Source organism: Pholis gunnellus, assembly GCF_910591455.1.
Source record: "Pholis gunnellus genome assembly, chromosome: 7".
Lineage (NCBI taxonomy): Eukaryota > Metazoa > Chordata > Actinopteri > Perciformes > Pholidae > Pholis > Pholis gunnellus.
In genome coordinates, this window is record NC_136533.1 from 9,949,817 (window position 1) to 9,970,103 (window position 20,287).

Consider the following 20,287-nt stretch of genomic DNA (forward strand, 5'->3'; position numbering starts at 1 on the left):
AGTAAAACTAAAAAGTCTCAAACTCCCGTGTTTACTGCGGTTATTGTATAAGTGTTGTTTTCCTCTGAGTGTAGTAAAGTTTGTTCCTTGACATTATTCAGACATAAAGGAAGGACTGACCTTTCTCCTTGTCGAGGGGGGGCAGGATGCTGTTGTCCCGGCACACCTTGAAGTAAATCTCCTGCTCCACGTTCTCGGGGATGGCACCCTGAGGGATGATGATGCTGACGCCCGTCTCGATGGAGCTCAGGACCCCTCCGTTACAGTTGAAGATCCCCCGGGCGGTGGCCACCACCGTGTGTCCTTCATCCTCGTCGTCATCATCCAGCGTGCTGGGGCTGAGGGACGGAGCGCAAAAGTCAGCATCATCAGTCAAAACCGTGTCGGTAGAGAAAGTTGCACAGCAGAGGACACAAGAACAAACCCCCTGTGAACAAAACATGTCTCTCTATGTCTTTCAGCAGCTCCGTAATTACCCTCGGAGAACTTCCTGCTGCTGTTCAATGTGAAAACGTACGAGTTGCTCACCTTACAGGGATGGCCTTGGGAATGGCGTTGATGTTATTGTGCTGGTATTTGGGCCTGTTGTCCATAGTGCGTGTGAAGGTGTCCAGACCACTGTCATGGTCCAGGGGCTGTGGTGACAGCGTCGGCTTCCCACTGCTGTTGTTCACCACACTGGGCTTGCTGAGGAGGTCCGTCTTCACCTGTGTGTCGTTGGGCAGCAGGTTGTGGTTGAACTTGGGGCTCTCGAACTTGCGCTCAAAGGGCCGGGCTGAGCTGGTGTACGGCTTGGGGACGTAGCGGTTATAGCTCGTTGGAGCGGGAGCGCCCAGCGTCTTTGCCGTTTCAGTGCCATTGACTGGGGATTTGTCGGGGAGGCCCCTCGGGGGCAGGTAGCCGCCAGGAGTGGGTTCGTCTCTGCTGGCCGGCCTGAGAGCCGGCAGCTCGGGTTTGGGATTGGGTGAACTCAATGGCTCGGGTATGGAGTTCGCTGGAAATGGTTGAAGGAAAATACAATCACTTAAAACACAGTCTTTGTCACATTATTATATCCTCTCACTTTAGAAGAGAGAGCTTACCGTCATTGGGGCTGAGCTTGAGCAGTGCGTTGGGTGGGATGGCGGATGCTGGGGGCCCATACTGTGATGATGGGCTGATCTGGGGCAAGGGTTCATATCTTTTCTCCACTGGACTCACCTTCTCTACAGACTCAACCCTGCAGTACACAAAACAAAAACGGTTAACAAAATAATTATGATTCAGCAGCAGGTGGAGTTAAAAAGGCGTTTTGTACATCAGCCAACAGTGCTGGCATGAGGTGCAGTTTTACCTGTTGTATGGGTAGGACAGCTGAGCTGGTTTGGGCAGATCGTGGAAGCGGTTGATGCCAGGACTGGGTTGGCCCATGGCCTTGCTGTCGAAGCTGCGGCGATCAAAGTAGGACAACTGCTTCCTGTAGTACTCCTCATCCTCATCTGGGTCATAGTGGTTAGAACGCATTACATCATCCAGGGGTTTAGGATGGGGCTTCTGTGGCTCAGGGGCCCTGCAGAGGAAGCAAAAAAGAAACGAGTAAAACAGCTGCAGAGATTTAAACTGCAGGGAAAGACGGTAGGATCGGCCTAAAGCCCGCTGGACAACGTTTTGATGGAAGACATCCTGACTGTGAACAATCAGGACTTCCCAGACGGGGTGAAGAGCTCCGGACAGCAATGAGTCTGGAGCCGACCTTCTCACAGCAGGGAGCAACGACATTCCTAATGACCCTGTGAACATGCAGAACTGGTCGTCTTGGTAGAAAGACACTCTTTTGATGCCTTGTGTGTCTTTGTACACCACTCCAGAGTCTGGCTTGCTACACGGTGACCTGTGTCCACTAGGTGGAGCTCAAACAACTATAATATATTTCCAAGATGCCTTTGCAAGGATCTCATAGTTGTCCTTCACCCACCTACTTTGCAGCCTGGGGTTCTGTGAGGACTACATACCTATAGGTGGATTTCTCCTGCTCCAGGTTGCTGAGGGAATTGGCTTTGAGGACTGGGCCAGGTGCAATCACAGGTTTAGGAACATCTGCAGGCTGAAAAGCAAAGCGAAGGTGTCTCTTTAGTGCTTCCTGCATCTGATCCAGATTTTTGTTCACATGAACGGATTGCACGCACATGGATATCTGTGCCTGACAGCTCACAGCTTGCAGTTTGAAGCCCGTCTATTCTGCAGTTTTTGGACTGCAGTTTGGGAAAAGATCATTTGGCCACAGTGGGGCATTTTTGGTTATTTTGTGCTGCTTTAAAATACTAACAATCTATCAAAGTACCAATTCTTAAACCCCTTTAATAGCTAACAAAAAAATCTAGAGTAACAATATGATCCTAGTTGTGTGTGACCTGGCTGCAATTTTCCAATTAGTTCTCCAACTACATAATCTTTCTTTCTTATCAATGTTCATAACTGTGGTGAAGTTCTTTTAGGGGTTAAAATGTAGAGTTACGAGGTGAGGAACTCACCCTGAGAGCTGATTCTCCTCCTTCTTTAGCCCTGTCCATAGAAACAGAGCGTTTGTTCTCAAACATCTTCACTCTGTTGAGCACCGACTGTGGCTTCATGGCCGGGTCCTCGTCCAGGTCTTCCCGTGGCGGAGGAGGGAGGGGTTTGGAGCCCGGAGTGACCGCTGGCTCGCCGGGAGAGGGCAGGGTCTCTGGTTTAGGAGGGGGAATTGTGGGTTCAGAGTTCATCATAGGGTCAAGCATCCCTTGCTTAAAGCCACGGTTTGCAGGCCCAGGAATGTAGGTGGGCCTCAGACCAGAGTCACTGTAATACTGCTTTGGGGGCTCCGGCGATCGAGGTGAATTAATGGGGAAGCCGTGAGGTTCTGCCTCATAAGGGGAGCGGGCGTCATAGCCAGCTGGGGGCGGGGGCTCATCGTAACGAATGGGCCCAGGTTTACTGTGCCGTCGTCTGCCGTCGTAGCCCACTGGAGGGGCCTCATCGTACCTCGGCTGGGTGGGGCTGTAGTCCCTGCCTGGTCCGTCGTCGTAGGGCGACCGGGGGCCGTAGCCCATGGGTTGCTGGTGGCCCGGCTGGTGGCCCGGCTGGTGGCCCGGCTGGTACCCTGCGGGCTGGGAGGACGAGGTCTGCTGGTCGTAGGGGGGCCACTGTTCGTTGTAATGAGGCACACGGTTGTCGTAGTGCAGGTGAGAGTCAGTGTTGTGAGGCTTTGGATCGGTGAAGCCGCCTCCATCGTATCCGTAAGGCGGGTGGTCGTAATCGCGGTATGGCTGTTTGTCCTGGAACGGCTGGTGACAGTAGCTCAAAGACTGCTTCAGGCCATGGTTGATTCGCACAGGGTCCTCCATATTGTACAGATCTTTCTTGTACATCTGTGAAGAAACAACACTGAATGAATTCATCCATTACATCGTCGTCATTTTCAGCTTTTAACCAATCACCGTGTTGGAGGACAGAAAGCAGCCGGGGAAAAATGCTTTCCCAACACCAGATTGAGAATAATTAAAAAGATTACATTCAATACTGGAATATAAACTGAAACCTTGAGGAATTTAACATGAATAAAATGAACCAAATCATTCGGAAAAAAATCCCTCTACTGTTTAATTAAACAAAAATCAATTCAAAGTGCAATTACACAAGCAAACCTTTGTCCATTATTCAACAGTTCTGAATGCCTGTTTGACAAGATGCCTCTCAAGAATGATTATAATCCATATGGACACGAGGTTTTACACATTAACACATTTTATAAATAGTGAACTAACAAGCAATTTGCACATTTCTGAAAGGCCTCATTTCAAACAAATGATGTGTAGCCTGTAGACAGCAAATCTAGTTACAGTACTTCTTATTGAAGAAGGTTGATTTGTTGTCATCTACTTCGTAAAAAACTACTCAACGGAAGACACAACACAGTGTGTGCTGACGTAAGTTTGTTTTTAGATATGGAATATTGCTTGATGGAAATCATTACCAAGAGTACTGTCTGCAGGTTAGCTTTCATCATGCAACCAACATTCAGTTTGCATCTAATGCAACGTCAAACTACTGGCACTACAACAGACGACACATCTACCACTATGATGCCACTGTAAGTGCTACTATCGTTCATCTACAGGAGAGAGTTAAAGCTGAAAGGAACCCAAAAAACATTAGGAGCCATGCAAAGGAAGTAAGAGGCAACAGTTAGGGCTGGTTGTGGATGTCTTCCCCCTGGTCAAAGACTCAAATGCACCAGTCCTCCTGGTCTCCCAGCCCACTGTGGTGCATGTGGACTAGTCCGTCGCACATTTTCTCTGGGAGCCAGAGGCACACAGTGGGCTCAGTGAGTCACACAGTGTGGGCGTGTCATGCAGAGAGCGAGTGGAAAGCATGTGCGAGAAGACAGGCAGTTAAAACAGCAGGCTGTGGCCCAGGCCCGGTCCGAGTGGCTGGAGAAACAGCGGGTACCTTTGGTTCTGGACCAGGCGGTCCAGACGGGTGGGGTTCATGTGGTGGTGGGGGCTGAATAAGCTCAGGGGCAGGGCTGGGGCTGCTAAGTGAGTCCGCCTGAAGAGCTGCGGCTGCAGCAGGCGGCTCCTCTAGGTGCACACCCTCAAGCTGTACAGGCTGCTCAACAGCAGGGGGCGCTACCGCCGGCGGAGGCAACGAGGGCATGGGCAGAGCAGCCTCATCTTGCTGTGAAGTATTGTTAAGAGACATTTATAACACAGCCTGCCAAGGGCACACAAAGTACAGCTCACCCCCAACACCACGAGCTTCTTCCTTACACTGAATGAGTTTTACACCAGCCAGAGAATGTGGTTAGAATAGATAACATACCAGTAGCTTCTAAAACAGGTTTATTACTTAGCAATGGGCATTAAATCTTAACAACGGTCAGAACACAAAGGAGCTATTCCTCAGCTCGCCAGTACTTTTAGCCATCACCCATCTCTGACGGGTGCAGCCTGCAAAGCTAGATGTGAATTTTACCTGTTGCGGAGCGGCCATCTTGAACCCAGCAGGGTCTATGCGACTGGCTGGGTCGGGCTGCACAGGGTGCTGGTATCCAGGATAACCAGGGGTGTCCTGAATTACAGGCGGGTCTTCTCGCACAGGCTCGGATGAGCGGGTGATGGCGGGCTCCGTGGGCAGACCCACTTCGTCGTTCAGCGTCTCGTCCAGCTCCTGGTCTGTGTACGCTCCGCCCTCCGTGTCCGTGTCCTCGTAGTCAGAGGTGTGGCGGCTGTCCGTGCTATACATGGAGTATTCACTTCCCGGCGCAGACAGGTAGGACAGGCGGTCGTCGTGGATGTCCAAGTCATCCTCTGTAGTGCCGTCCGCCTGAGCAGGGAAATGACAGTGAGACGGACAGGAAACCCCAAAATATTGTGGAGGGACGAGGAATGACACAACAGTCTCTCACCTTGCCCTCTGACACCCACACCAACTGGTTCTGCTGCTGCTGGATTGTTTCTTTCAGAGCTCCGTACCAGCCATCATTCATATTGTTCATGTTGATGGTGGCTAAAAGACAGTATTGTTTTGATCACTATGACTTCAAGAAGAATAAAACATGTGAGAAGAGACACTATACACTCTGCACACTCACTAGTGAACAGGTGGTGATTATTCTTCCTCAGTTTGATGGCTCTCTCATAGAGCTTCCTGGCGCTCTTCCTGGACTCTGGACACAGTCTGGTCCTCATGTTCTTCACACCCTGCTTGGTATCAGGATTTAGGAAGACTACAATCGGGTACCACTGAGCATAGTTCAGCCTGTCCACAGCGTTCGGGGTGATGTCCAGGACAGCATGTTTGTCCTTCATGAGATAAGGGCAGGAAAGAGGAGGGAGGAAAAATAAATCTGTTAGGAAATACTCTAAGAACCTACAATGCTGTTTATACGATACAAGGAGGCCTACTCACTCTGTCAATGATCTGCTTGATGGTGTGAAGACGAATGATTCCTGAACTACGCTGGTCTGTTCCTGCATCTCTCGGTTCACTCTCTGGAAAAGAGATTAGAGGGATTTATGAGGAGAAATAAATCTTGAACACTAATAAGTTTACTGTCAGTTGATGTTTTCTACAATATGTGTGCAGTAAAATGTAGACAAACATACTTGCAAGCTCAAAAAGATCTGGCTCTTCTCTGGAGAGTTTTTCTCGAGCGGTATCAGCGATCGGCCCAAATATAACCACAGGTCTCAGGAAACCAGCTGCACAGAAATATAAATAAATATACAAAGACTCAAGAAACATAGGCTGTAGGCTAGCAGACATTGTCAAGAGTCCTCACCCTCTCTCAGTACAACTCTTTCATAAGCCGGGAACTTTGTCTGGACAGGCTGAGAAGAGAGATCCTCTCTGCTCTTCCTCAGGTTCCTCTTTGAGCTCCGAAGACCACGAAACCTCCAGAAGTCAGCCCTGTCGCCACCCGCCGTCTTGGGGAGAGTGTATTGCACGCTGGACAGCTGCTCTGCTCTGTTAACGAATGACAGAAAGACAGAGACGGTTCTTAATGTAACACAAGCTAATGGATGTGTCAGAAATTTGGCACCGCTAACCTAAACACTGCCAACGCCTAAGGACGCTACATGGCAATGACAATCATAACAAATGTGATATTAATAAGGGAACTGTTGTTGCAAACATTTATCAAAGCATGTCACTCTTTGAGCAGACACATGAACCTTTTTAACCCGCAGCTAAATTTGGCTTATAATGGTATTCTTATATACTTTATCCTTTTTATTATAATGGGCTGTTTTTTTATGTACCCTCTATATTTCAGCATCTCCTATTTACAGCTCTTGTGGGGCTCTATAAATAAAGTTTCTCATTAAACCCATAATATGTCTCTCAGGTCACCTGTTTTTGTTGGGGATGATGCCCCTCTCCACCTCTTGGTGATTCTTGCCGATGCGAATGGCCAGCCAGGAGCCCAGCTTCCCGTTGTAGAGGGTGTCCACCACACGGAACACCTCGCCCTTGTTGAAGCTCAACCCATACGGAGATTCCTTCTCATACTCAAAGTGCGTCCGGATGTAGAAGGAGTCGCCGACATCCGACTCCACAATCCGCCGATACACTGAGCAGGAGACAGCGAGTCAGACACATTGGGCTAATGTGATCAACAGAACTTAATCTCTCATTTCATCTCCTTACTCACTTCACTTACCATCTTTCTTCTTCTGGGCCAGAATGGTGACCTCTTCACCCTTAGGAAGGTCTAGGAGGAACAGCACCGCCTCCTCTCGGATTATGTTCGCAAAATCGACATTATTTACCTGCAATTTGGGAACACAGAGATTACTGCTTCACGCTTACCACAAAGTGACGTCACTGTTGTCGAGTACTTTAAAGTTTGAGTTAAGAAGTAAGCTCCATTGTTAGGAGGTACTAACAGGGAGATATATGGCTTTGAGGAAATGGGACAAACACAGCGAGAGGAAACACAGCTTTTCTTTTTGTGTGTGCTCCCTCTGGGCCATTGCTAAGAGACCAGCATGGAGGTACAAGAATTTTGGAGCAGCTAATGTGTAAAACCATGAATATCAAGAGGAAAAAGCTTGTGGACGCATACCCCATAAATCATGTCTGTTTACAGACACCATCAGGTACCCATTGTTAAAACAAGGAGAAGAAAAAACACAATCCTTTGTGACATAGAATAACAGCTCTAAGTTCTGGACATGGAACTTTTTTGCAATTTTTTCCAACACCTCTTAAGTTGAAAAAGAACCACTTGGTTGTAGCGGTCAGGTTACACACTTGCTGTGGTAAAAAGTAAAGCGTCTCACCCTGAGAATTTGGTCGCCCTCCTCCAGGCCCTCGTTGGAAGCTGGGCTATCCTCCAGCACTCCGGCTACAAAGATGCCCACGTCATTCCCCCCGGCCAGCCGCAGCCCCACACTCTCCCCTTTCCTGAACTTCACCAGCTTCATGCTTGGCCTGAGGATGGGGAAGACGATTGTTAGGATGATTTTCTTTGACATGACACCATTTGATGGCATTTCTGTCTTTCCAGAGAAAACTTCAATTTATGAATAGTTGAGTGACTCTTGGATGTAAGCCAGGTTTTCTCTTTTTGCTGAGACCGTTTTGTCTTTACCGAGCGTATAAAAGCAAAGACGTACAATTGTTCTGTAGGAAGAGAAAGGCACAGTGATGGAGAACATTTGAATATATTTCAATAATTTTGCTCAAAGAGAAAAATAATCAGAGTAAACGGTCTCCCACAGAACAAACCAGTGTGTTCAGAAAGACACATTTCTTAACAGCATTAAAATCGTTGCCTTGTCGCAGCCAAAATGCTTCGTACAGATAACATTTTCAAAACTGTCAATTGCTACTCCAAGATGTGCTGTTGTTATATACTGCAATTAAAAAAGGTCCTCACTCTTGCCTTCTCTTTTTATAAAAGAGAACTGAGATTAATGGAGTGAGGCGCTCACAAAAGGTCACTTTTTGTTTTGTAGATTTGAATAAGACATTCATATTTGATGGTGTGAATTTGTTCACTCTTATTATTACCGTAGGATGCTATCGTCATGGGCAGCACTTGGCACAGGGGCATCAGAGGGACTGACTGGCAGGTCTACATCTGGCTGACCAGGCTGAGCATACACCGGCTTGGGCTCTGAACCAAAACACATCCTCAGGTTATTAATGCAGACAGACGCTGAACAGGTTTAAAAACAAAGAAATACTCCCTCAAACACATTCACAACTTCACAATACCGCAGATACATGTGTTAAAATAACACACAATTACAGTAATTAAAAAACACAACTGTTCAAAACCACACAGTGTCAAAGTGTCATCACAGACGCTTGCACACACACGCGCACGCGCACACACACACACACACACTCACTCAAGGCACATAGTGTCCTGAGCAGGGAGGTCAAACAGAAAGGCAGCAGAGCGCTGCAGGCTGGGGAGGAACGTCAGACTCGATCAACTCATACGGTCTATTTTCATTTGGCTTCAGGCTAACTCAGCCAGGCTCAGCAGGCGTCTGGATCTAACTTTTTTTCCCGGTAGTTATGCTCTTAAAAAAGGGCAAAAAATGACTGGTTCGAAGACGATTTCATTTTACCGTCATGAAATCGTTTAATAAAACAATTAAATGACTGCTTATGATGGACGGGGACACCTCATATTTGCTGACAGGTACAAGAGACAAATGATGGGTGTACTTACATGTCTATCCGTTAACTTCTGATTTACAAATCGCTTGTCTGACATGTACACACTATATTCAGGTTTAATGGCCGATTGTGTCGTAACTGACCTGGGAGTGGTGGGAGCTGTTTCTCCTCTCTAGGAATAGCCGACTCCTTCGGTTTGGGCAGAGGAACCTCCTCCGGTAGCTTCACTGGAGTTGAAGACGGCTTTGAGATCCGTTCGTCATCACGACTTCTGTGACTGCAGACAAAAATACTTTGTCTTTAGCGAAGGAATGCGTGAGATTATAAATAGTGCATTCTGGAGATGTAGAGCTTGGAGGTAACAGGAGAGCTTTAAGGCTACATCTAGAGTACAAGCAACAATACCAAGGCCGTATTCGACTCAACACAAACTTTTCTCCAGCGGGCACGCACTGGCTGAGAAAAGGAAGAACAGGTGAAAAGAACGGCTCGGAGTCTGAGGCTGCATGGTAGTCTTGAAGGTCACTACTTTGTCTTTTTTACGCTCTATTTTTAGAGCAGCTTATCTAAGGTGTCAGAGTGGATTCTTTCCTCCAGGTGAATTTCACAGTGTGACACTGGCTGTAGACCAGCAATGGTTTGACTTCAATGCCAGTTTTAAAAGAGTTAGGCCGTCTTAACTGATACACAGTGACCCTGGTCAATTACGAGTCAGTAAATGATGAAATGAATACCCTGCGTTTCGCTGCTGACATTCTCGATGTGTTTCAAATGCAAAGGAGGCTTTATGGTTCCGTCTCCAAACTCCTGGTCACATGGCTGCTCATTGGCACAACTCTACTGGCACAATACTGCTGCATTCACAGGCTGAGTGACCGAGTAGCACGCAGGACCCTGTTTGAACTGGCTGGAGAGGAACAAAGCTCTTTTTTAATCCATCCAGGAGGAGGCCCTCCTTTTAAACTGCCAATTTTCTGAACTGAGAGAAAAGGGTCACAGGTCACAGATCCAGGTTCAGATAAACAGTAACATCCTGTCCCAGCATCTCCTTCCTGCTAAATACGTAAATGACTTGTGCTCCAGTAGCCTAGATGGGTCATAAATAAACCAATGCAACACATTGTTGGTTTTACACATACATAGAGAATATTGCACACAAAACACAATCTATTAAACCAGACATCCACCGATATAAAGAAAGATCACAGAGAAGCTCAGCAGCTAAAGGGGAGACAGTTGACACTGATGGTGGGCGACAGCATTTTGTTCCTCCATTGTTGGAGCCATATTGTCCTCGTGCCAAACTTGCGGTTTGCCCACAAAAACATTGAAGAGACAGGAGGATCATGTGACTCAATCATCTCAAGTCAAAATAAGACTCGCTGAATAATTGATGTTATATAACATCACGACAGCGTTCTTCCTTTGCGTAATAATTTGCTGTTAAGAGTCATCTTTGAAATAAAGAAAGAATGAATTTGTTCCAGGAGAATCAGCGCTTCGTGAGAGTTTAGGGTCGTCTATTCATCTACATTAGATCTATTCAGGATTTACTAGCACTACTATTGGTAACTACTCATACTGCATAAAGGTGATAAACTTACGGTATTCTCCAGCTGTTGAGTCGTATTAAGGGAATAAAAAGGGCAGAGAAATCGTGTTACGTGAGACTGTACATATAAGCATCGTTGCTTTTTGCTAGTGACGATTTTCTGTGTCTCTTAAAGACTTTTTAAGTTCCCATATTAAATAAATTAGCATTTCCGTAACTGATGTATCAAAAATGCTCTGTTCCAAATGGCAGAGGACGTTAAATTCCAGACACACAGTAATATAGGTTGAGCACTGAACTTTTACACAAAGTAGAGCAGAGTTTTGACCCTAATTGACCAAGATTGTCTCTTTTGCTGCTTAACAGTTGACTTTTATTTTCCTCGGGTCAATAAGCAGCGTGAAAGGGGAACAACTCCGGTGCTCTATTGAGTTGAAATGAAGAATTAATGAGGTACTTTCAAACAAGGTTACAGTCACAGAAGTGCTGAATGGGTTGATGGCTGGTATTAACTCAAACATAAAATCGAAAGTCCTTCACAGCCAAAAAAACCCCCCAAAAACCCAAACAAGTCTGTTTCAATAAACATGAACAGATAGAAGTTCATTACGACCAAATCAGAACTTTTAAAATATTAATAAAGGGCTAAAACTAATTATTGTTTTGACTATTGATTAATATGCTTATTATTTTCTTAATTCATTATATTAACAGTTTTCTAAAATCCTCGGGTGACGTCATCAAATTACTTGTATTACTAAACCTAAAAAAAATCCAATTAGACAACAAAAAGCGGAAAAAATACTCAAAACTATTACTCGATTATCAAAATAGATTGCAATTATATTTCTGTTGATTGATGAATTGATGAATTTAAAATATTAAGTTGTGATGATCTTTACCTGCCATTGCTGATTTGTGGGGGCGAGTTTCTGGAGTGGTCTGAGGGTTCAGATCTTCTGTCTGGAGAGCGGGAGCGGCTGCTACGATGTCTGTCATGCGATCGATTGGAATGGTCGGATGCCAGAGAATGGATATCTGAAATGTCTGATCAAACAAAAGCCACTGTTCAACCACGGCGGTCTGAAACACACACACAGACTCTTTTCAGCCGAATCCAACACTTAACACCGCTCTCACCGTCTCTGTCGGAGGCGTTGGCTGAAGCAATGCTGTCATCGAGGTCAGGGATGTTCAGCAGGGTCGCCCTGTCGTCCCTCTGCACGACCATTTTTAGCTTGCCCTTTGACCTTTCTATCAGCTTCTTGGCGTCTATCAAGGAGAGGTTTTCTGTCACTGTGCCATTGATCTATAGAAAATCAGAGAGAGAAGCTATTAGCCATGACATGACAAAGAACAGAAGTTAAATTTAAAAAAAAAAGAAAATCACATTTTTATTGCAATAAAATTGTCATATGAAAAGCTAAGTTTAGGCTACAAATGCATAGTCCTAAAGGCACGAGATCACATGCAAATTAAGTGCAAAACTGATGTTTGTCAGGGTCAAATGAATTTGTAAGCTTAAGCTTGGGCTGTGCAGTATCAACTACATCCTTTTGACAATTCTTTCCTTTAATCATTTGCTGAACCTTTCCTTCCTTAAGTGCTAGCATTCAAAGAGAGTAAAATGTGAGAAACGATTGATTCAGAACAGCTACAGTTCAAAAAGCACCCGTCATGCACAAAGAGCTATTTTATACTTTCATTTATTTCAAACTGTCAAACGTATTGAGTAACATCAAGCAGATAAAGCTGTAAGTGCCGTTATGCAACTTTAGATGGACAGAAAAAAAATAGATTAGTACAGCAGTGAGTACTCTTCTCTCCATCAGCACAAAAAGGGGAAAAATAAATCACAATATAATGTAATTTCCAATTGTCTCGTTGAAGCTTAATATTTCATTATGTATACATATTAAATGTTCACCAGGCTTCACGAAGTCGTATGCCTCACCTTCAGAACAACATCTCCTTCCTGGATGTTGCCGTCTCTGGCTGCCAGGCTCTCGGGGGAAATGTCCTTGACAAAGATGTGGCTGGCCAGGCGCAGGCCATATTCTGCTTACAAAGTGAACGACAGCAACAAAGACCATGTTAGCACAGAGCTCACGTGGCCACACCGCACTGACCACACTTTGCTGTCAAGCCGCTGCTCCCACTGGGATTAACAGTACCGATTAAAGAAGATTAATTGCTCTTTTACTTAGATTTACTTGAGTAAACTTGGATTTTGCTGCGGCTGGCAAGTTTTGTTTGCTCTGGCAGTTGACCAATGCTGATTTGGAGGTCTTATTCTCTCCTTAAAGAAGAGAATCAGTCAGTGGCTAATAGTTGGATAAATAAAATGGCAGGTGATTTCCTGGATTACCTCAGAAAGCCTTCTTAGTGCCCTTCCGTCTTTTTTCATCCCCGACTTTGTGAGCCTCACCTTCATTTTTGCGAGATTTGACAAGTGTGACTTTTGCGGGTCGCGGGGGCAGATTGTGCGAGCGGCGGTCTGAGCGCGGGGAGAGACTCCTCTCCCGCGAGCCGCTGCGTTCACGCTCCCTGTCCCGTCGCCCGCTGCTCCGCCCACTGCGCCTGCCCATGGCCCCGCCCACACCGCTGTAAGCGCCGCTGCGTCCGCTCCGCGTCTCGTATATCTCTTCATCGTAACTGTCGTCCTCCTCTTCGTCATGCTCCGACATAGTTTCCCTCTCCCCAAGACGGCCCATGGGGACGTGCACCTTTCTCTTCCGCCTGATTGTCTGAGAAAAGGAAATACGATATGAGATCAGTTACTCTCTCGATCATGTTCATTTCTCCTACGAGTCCGTTGCGAAAGATATAAGAAATGTCTAAATGACATACAATTTGATAAAAATGTACCAACATTTTGTCGTGACTGACATAAGTTTTACCCAAAGTTTTGGAAAGGAATTCACAATGGGCTGTTGACTCACAATTTTGGCAATTTTCCCACTTTTACGAAGCTGCTGGACTGCATATGCGTGCTCCACATTGTCCATGGAGACAGCATTGACCATAACGACTCTGTCATTTTCCCTAGAGAGCGGACACAAAGACGTGAGACATGCTGGAGTCTCTCTGTAGCCGGAAGGGTAATTTAATACTAATAACTTGCAATTTGACCGGGCTGCCAATAATAGAACAAAATCTTACTGCAGTAGGCCTTCTGCCGGGCCTCCTTTCAGCACATCCGAAATGACAATGGAGGTCTCGCCACTCTGAAAATGAGGGTTATCCCGACCTCCTGATATGGCAATCCCGAAGCCAAACCCTGGTGCCTGCATACAGAGAAACATAGATTAGGATGTGAGCATAGCTTTCTGTGTAGATCAGAATACTGGACATAATGTAAAAGTCTGGATACAGATAGACAGAGCTGACTGACTAAGAAGTGCATATATGTGCATATGCCATTGAACCATTTTATTAGACAGTAAACCAAATCTACATTATTACAAAACATACACATCATCAGTGTTTTTCACTGCCAGCAAGCACATAAACTCATAGCTGTAGCAAGTTAGAATCTGCAGTGTAGTTTGAATGCAAAAGCATGCACAACATGCACTTTCTAGTGTCTGTTATTCAGGCTCCCAAGCCAAACATGTAGGAGGGAATTATGCAAAAGAAAAGCACTGTGATGACTGTGATGTTTTGTTTGTTCCACCTGCAACTGTGTACACAGTAAGCACACTTCCTACATGATGTAATCCTGGAAATAGGAGGGAAGAGAAAATGCAGGGATGGGGGATGGAAGCAAAGATAGCAGAAGCAGGAAGGGGAGAGAGATATGTGGACCAGGACGCGTTTCAACACAGGCACAAGTAAAGAGCATCAGAGGGAGGAGAACAGATTCCTACCCTGTGTAGTGTTACCGTGTGCTGTTCCCAGATGACAGTCTCCTCCATTGCTGCACTCTGGAAGACAGAAATACAGTACTGTTGTTGGCCTGATCGTCTTATCACAGAGGGGACACCCACAGATAAGCAAGTATGGCAAAAACTCACCGGTTCAAGAAGCTCAACTGTTAATAGTCACAGGCTATGCAAAAATAATCTTTCAAATTGATGAATTGTAAACATGTCCATGTTCAGCACAGTTTGCTCCTGAAATGGATTTACACTGCAGCCGGAACTGTGACTTTAACCTTTATCTAAGTCAGCAGGATGCTCCTTCATCTTTTCTGAGTGAATAATGTGGATGTTATCAGCACAATCGAGCTAATTGCCTTCTTAATGTGTACACTTCAGCTTCCAGGCACAGATGTACACCCAGTGCTTCTGCAGTATACTTAATAACTTTAAATTATGATGTGCATAAGTCCTGCACTGGAAAATAAAAAGGAGGAAATGAACAATCGTAAAAGCCTGCACCGTCAAATGTAGAGAACGAACGTGCACACCGAAAACATCAAGTAAAAACAGTCTAAAGCCATCAGACAATAATAACATTTGACTGAAGTCAATTTCCACTTCATCCCCTCTACTAACTTAAGAGGTTCTAGTAGAAGAGGACAGTCTCAGTGGGCTCTTCACATGTGAGATCTAATAAGGAGCCAAACTGTCACAGCCACTATACACATCCAGGGCTGCACCCAGCAGGTTATTGAGTTTTGCTTCACTGTTACCTATTTACAGTGAGGCAGATAGCACTGTGCTTGGTTTTTATCTGCAGTGCACTCACACACTGCACAAACAGACCACACACACAAGCAACATACTCTCCTGGTATCACAGTTTGAGGGCCCATGTTTACCAGGCATTTAATACAATCACACAATCCGATGATAAAAAAAAACAACAACCTGCTGAATACAACGAGGCCACGCGAACAGTACGTCTTTAAATGTAAAGCACATCCTCCGTCACATTAACGACCAAAGAGGATAAGATGAAGGTCACCTCCTTCAGCTGTCAGGTCAGCACTGTCCTCTGCGCCTCACTTCTTATCTTATCTCTTCTTCTACATCATTCCACTTTCACCACAATCTCACGACACATTAGCTATTCAATGACTGCATATAAAATACTACGAGGTTCATCCCTTTGGGGGCAAATTACAACCCGCAGCGCAGCACCTAATGCCAATAACCCACATTTGTCATGTAAATTGATCCTAAGAGTGTGACCTTAATAGGTGAGACGATCACACACCTCCCTCCCGCTTCGCTGGTGATTTCTTTTGACACCTGGAACACTTACAGTACGCTCGCCTAGGCAGAGGACTCATTGGGAAGAGGGATCTCTCATGTTGCGGCACATTAAAGTGTGATGACAGACGAGCGACGGGACATGAACCGTGCATTAAAAGCAGCATCGGTCTCAGTGCTTGGACATCATTGCCACCTTGTTGGCAGCTTCATACCCGAAACGTCTAGCGAGTGTCAGTCCAACTTCATGCTGAAGAGTAATCTGCACCACATCAGCACGACAACCTGCTCATGGTACGGCTAAAGTCATAAAGAGCCACAGGCAAACATCCTTTGTTTTTGTACGATAGAAAAGTCTGAGGAGGTGATTTAGCCGACTGTCTGTGCTGCCGTCCCGTTTTATTGTTTTACCACCCGGGCTTCCTTCCACACATCGTCCTCTTGTCTGTCACCACCTGTCAGCCAAGTGCCAACTTTAGCGAGTGTCTGGCAATACAGGCGGCTGAATAAGTCGCCACAAGTGGCCCCAGTCACAAACTCCTCGAGCAGCTTCTGGCGGGACTCATGCGGGGAGGGGGAACAAAAGGATTGAAGAGGGGAACTCCCCCTGGCCTTTTTTTACATTGATTAAAAAAGAAAAAAAGACATCTGAATATTAACAAGACTGCTGCAAACAGAGGAGTGAATTCTCACTGGAAAGTTTGCTCTGGAGGAGGATTTATGTTTGTGTCTTCTTGATCAGCACTGTGGAAACGCTGATGCAAAGAACTCCAACGTTTCGTCTAAATTTATGGTTTGTCCCTAAACTGCAAAGTTACGGGAGGTACTTGTTACCAGTGTACCTTCCTACTTTCAGAAATTCTGTATCTGCATTCATGAAGCATAACACAAACATGCACACACATGCACATGCACACACACACACACACATCACTTTGAAGGGATGTAATTTTGCTTTCTCCTCCTGCAGAGCGTGTTGCTCTGGTAACAGAGGGGGAACAGTGTGGTGTTGTGTCTGAAGGTTCCTCTGAACCATGGGAGGTTTAAAAAAGACACGGCTGAATTCATTTAGAAACAAAAGCTTTTTTTGAATTTTAAACTAGCACTGTTTTTTTGGTCGTCCCTAAACACAGTCTTCACTAATTGCAAACATGTTACCTCAGAGGTGCCGTTCTTTGTAGGAATGCTTTGCAGTACATTAAAACCAAAAACTACTGCACGGTTCTCTGTGTTCAGTCTCACAAGCAAACGTCTTGGTGTCTATTCAGAGGCACTAATCTCAAAGGTCAAGTAAACATGAAACGTTTGAGTCTCCTGTGTAGTTTGTACTAAAGTCGCCTCAGCGTCCAGTGACTGGGGAGTTTTTGCGGCACCGTTGTGTTCGCCCTTTATGGCCACAAACTACTGGTGCCAACCGAAGCTTCAAGCCACAAGCCAGAGCTGGCAGCCGCTCCACAGCAGAGACACACCATGTTGGTTTGGGTCATGCTTGGGGGATTACAGCCAGCACTACAACACAGATGGACTACACCACAGAGGGATCACACACAGCTGAGTGGAGAACGGACAGGAAAGCTGTGGGCAAAATGGACTATGTCAATATCTAAATAGTAAACGACACAATTGTTCAATAATCCTAGTGTGGCTTTATCCTTCGGCAGAACAAACTATTTAAACCTTTCAAAGAAACCAAGAAAAAACAGGAAATACTCACGTTGAAGAGCCTGGTATATTTGCCTCAAATGGCTTAGATGATTAATCTATTAGCTAACGACTAATCAAATAATTGACTTATCATAGCAGCTTTAATTTAAGACAAAGTACTTGTGTGACCTGGCAGCACAAAGGGATATCATCAGATTTTGGCGACTGTTGGCGAGTCTCCCAGACACTTTGGCAAAGAACCCGTCTTTTGACCGTTCTCTTCTAATCAATTTGACAAAAAAAAACTATTTGGCCGGTAAAATAGTGAAGAGCAGCTGATCTTGGTGCTTCATCGCAAGACAAATAGAGAATAAGTATATTTATGTAACGGCCAGTCAAAATATCTCATACCACTTAATATGAGACACCTAAAGTCACATCTCAGTGAGGAAGAGGGACTTGCTTTTAGACAATGCATCTTGAATATCTTGTTAAGTGAAATACTACTTTTAAATATCGCAGACTTATGACACAAAACACTTCTTAATACTAATGAAATGTAGCTCAAAATGAGTTTTTCCAGCTGATTTTCAAAATATCTTTACCCACATTTTACATCATATTTCAAGAAGCTTTGTCAAGCTTTGTACTATTAATTGTTTTTTTAAACTGATCTATTTCTTCCCTTTCCAGATTATGTACTGTAGCTATACAGAAACAGAGAACAGTCAACCTTTACCCACCTGAAACTAAATGGTGGAAGCAATTGCTTTGCTATGTTACAAGTAGTAATCCAGATTCTACTGATCCACACTTTGAGTCAAGTATAAGATCTGCACCAAAAAGGGAAAGAATCATAATTTAATTTGGAGACAAAAATCCTTAAAACCAACAAGTCCCCACAATGCCAGCCCAACACGAGCCGAGAGGAGGGAAGCTGAGATGGTGTTTCATTTTGTATTCACTTTGGAGAATCATTAAAATTAAAGAGTGCTGGCTCCCCAACTCTCTATTCAGCAGAAAAACAAAATCATATTTCTTCCAAAGAGGGAACTTGAGGCAATATGGTGGGGTGTTCAATTATCTGACTAAGAGAATAGATTTTGTGCTGTAGTGTGGTTTAGGGGTGAGGCAGAACCTTATTCAATTTTGACCGCTCTGGGACAAGAGGGGCTAAAAATAGCTCTCATTAATTCTGCCGTTGTGATGCTGCAACAGAGTGATTTAAGGGAAACTTGCAGCATGAACACCAGAGAACGTTTAATAACCTCTTGTTATATTAAATGCCACGGACTCACTGGGACAAATGATGCATTACGGCATAGGAAATGCATTCACTATCTCTCTGGTGCCCATTTGTTGGATTTGGCCTGAGGAAAACAGAGGGGCAGATCATGTTCACAAAGCCTTTACAGCGCCAGCGCAGTGAAAATGTGGCTATTCAAACAACGTCGATGCTGGGACACTCAGGGTACACAGAGCGGCACAAAAAGGACATTTTTAGCATTGAATTATGATGATTAGCTGAAACAAATCCAACTTAGCAAAATGACTTCTCAGTATTTTAATAAAACGTGATAATGGTGCGATACACTTCTTCCATTCATCTTATGTATTCATTCTATTTCTAGTATCAGTTTGAGATAAGACACCGCTTTTTTTCAGATCCTTATTTGAGACCCAAATGAGCTTCCACAGTCCTACAAATACAACTCCCCACGTGACGAGAGCAGCAATGAAGCTGCATGTGTCTCCAGCAGGGAAAGAAACGTCTCTCATTGGTTCCAAAGTTCTTAGTCCGTCAGAGCCGTAAGATCATTAAATCAAACGAATGACACCGACACAAAAAGACTAGCAGACAAATTGCTAGAACAAGGATACTTTCAGGACAGTGTGCGAGTTGCACTGCGGCCAACGACAGAAAAACAACAACAGGATCACACTCCACTGTGGCTGCTGGCAGCGAAGCAGCAAACAAGTAGAAATCGTATGATTGATCACTTTAGAAATTGAAAACGATGTTCTGGGGAGTGCTGACAACTGCTAAATCTCCACTGCCTCGGAGAACATACTCAAATGCCGATGAGGGCCCATGCCTGAGCACCAGCCAGGGGGTCCCCTGAGAGGTAAGTGGCCCCGTGCACACACAACATGGTCAGACACTGTGCTGTGGAGAGGCAGCAAAGCACAAGTGATAAGAAGGCTAACAGATGGAACCTATTCGCTCTGAAACAAAAACTTAACTGCCAACCATTACATCCATGAGAAGACACACTAACATTATCTAAAAGGCTACAGTAAAACAAAGTTCCACCTCATCTTCTTGATGTGTTGCTTAAGTATCCAGATGAAACTGGATGCATTCGAGATCAGGAGGTACTTACATCACTTCATCCTGGTCACTACAGAGAACACAAACAGAAGCGACGCCAGCCTCCAGCTCCTCCTCAGTAAATCCAGCAGGAGATTCCTGCAGACGCACATCAGCAGCCTCAGTGCATAACCGCACCAATCAGTGCTAGGAGGGACGAACCCCCGCCTTCCTTTCCCTGCTCTTGGCTCTGGAACAACTGAAACTACGACCACAGGTGAGGGGGATTGAGAAACGCCCGCCACAGCTACACCCTACTGCTTCCTCTTGCCTCCTCTCCAAACATCTTTTCTTCAAAATGCATCCCTCACTCCCAACTCTCTCTTCTCCACACGCTCATGGGATCGAAGCAAATCCCCTCTGGCTTGGCAGCAATCTGTGTGGGATCTGCAGTTCCGCTACAGCA

The 20,287-nt window shown here is 45.3% G+C and overlaps 1 protein-coding gene across 9 annotated transcripts in view; it reads right to left on the reverse strand.

Moving 5' to 3' along the window:
* The window catches only part of tjp1b (tight junction protein 1b), a 29,757-nt gene that overhangs the window by 3,610 nt on the left and 5,860 nt on the right, over positions 1 to 20,287 (reverse strand). For 3 of the 9 annotated variants that reach the window (XM_079163213.1, XM_079163212.1, XM_079163208.1), the window contains exons 2-26: positions 14,578 to 14,634; positions 13,871 to 13,995; positions 13,651 to 13,753; positions 13,137 to 13,455; positions 12,663 to 12,769; positions 11,849 to 12,017; positions 11,611 to 11,755; positions 9,300 to 9,433; positions 8,536 to 8,641; positions 7,803 to 7,953; positions 7,181 to 7,289; positions 6,871 to 7,090; positions 6,299 to 6,483; positions 6,123 to 6,218; positions 5,926 to 6,008; positions 5,609 to 5,819; positions 5,423 to 5,523; positions 4,990 to 5,340; positions 4,465 to 4,692; positions 2,511 to 3,383; positions 1,992 to 2,083; positions 1,334 to 1,549; positions 1,083 to 1,219; positions 529 to 994; positions 121 to 338 (exon numbers count right to left, since the gene is read on the reverse strand). In XM_079163213.1, the coding sequence (XP_079019339.1) occupies positions 121 to 338; positions 529 to 994; positions 1,083 to 1,219; positions 1,334 to 1,549; positions 1,992 to 2,083; positions 2,511 to 3,383; positions 4,465 to 4,692; positions 4,990 to 5,340; positions 5,423 to 5,523; positions 5,609 to 5,819; positions 5,926 to 6,008; positions 6,123 to 6,218; positions 6,299 to 6,483; positions 6,871 to 7,090; positions 7,181 to 7,289; positions 7,803 to 7,953; positions 8,536 to 8,641; positions 9,300 to 9,433; positions 11,611 to 11,755; positions 11,849 to 12,017; positions 12,663 to 12,769; positions 13,137 to 13,455; positions 13,651 to 13,753; positions 13,871 to 13,995; positions 14,578 to 14,625 (4,993 nt within the window). In that variant the 5' untranslated portion in view covers positions 14,626 to 14,634. Of the gene's footprint in view, positions 1 to 120; positions 339 to 528; positions 995 to 1,082; positions 1,220 to 1,333; positions 1,550 to 1,991; positions 2,084 to 2,510; positions 3,384 to 4,464; positions 4,693 to 4,989; positions 5,341 to 5,422; positions 5,524 to 5,608; positions 5,820 to 5,925; positions 6,009 to 6,122; positions 6,219 to 6,298; positions 6,484 to 6,870; positions 7,091 to 7,180; positions 7,290 to 7,802; positions 7,954 to 8,535; positions 8,642 to 9,299; positions 9,434 to 11,610; positions 11,756 to 11,848; positions 12,018 to 12,662; positions 12,770 to 13,136; positions 13,456 to 13,650; positions 13,754 to 13,870; positions 13,996 to 14,577; positions 14,889 to 20,287 lie in introns of those variants that run through there. The other 6 variants (XM_079163216.1, XM_079163209.1, XM_079163211.1 and 3 more) reach the window with 6 other exon arrangements.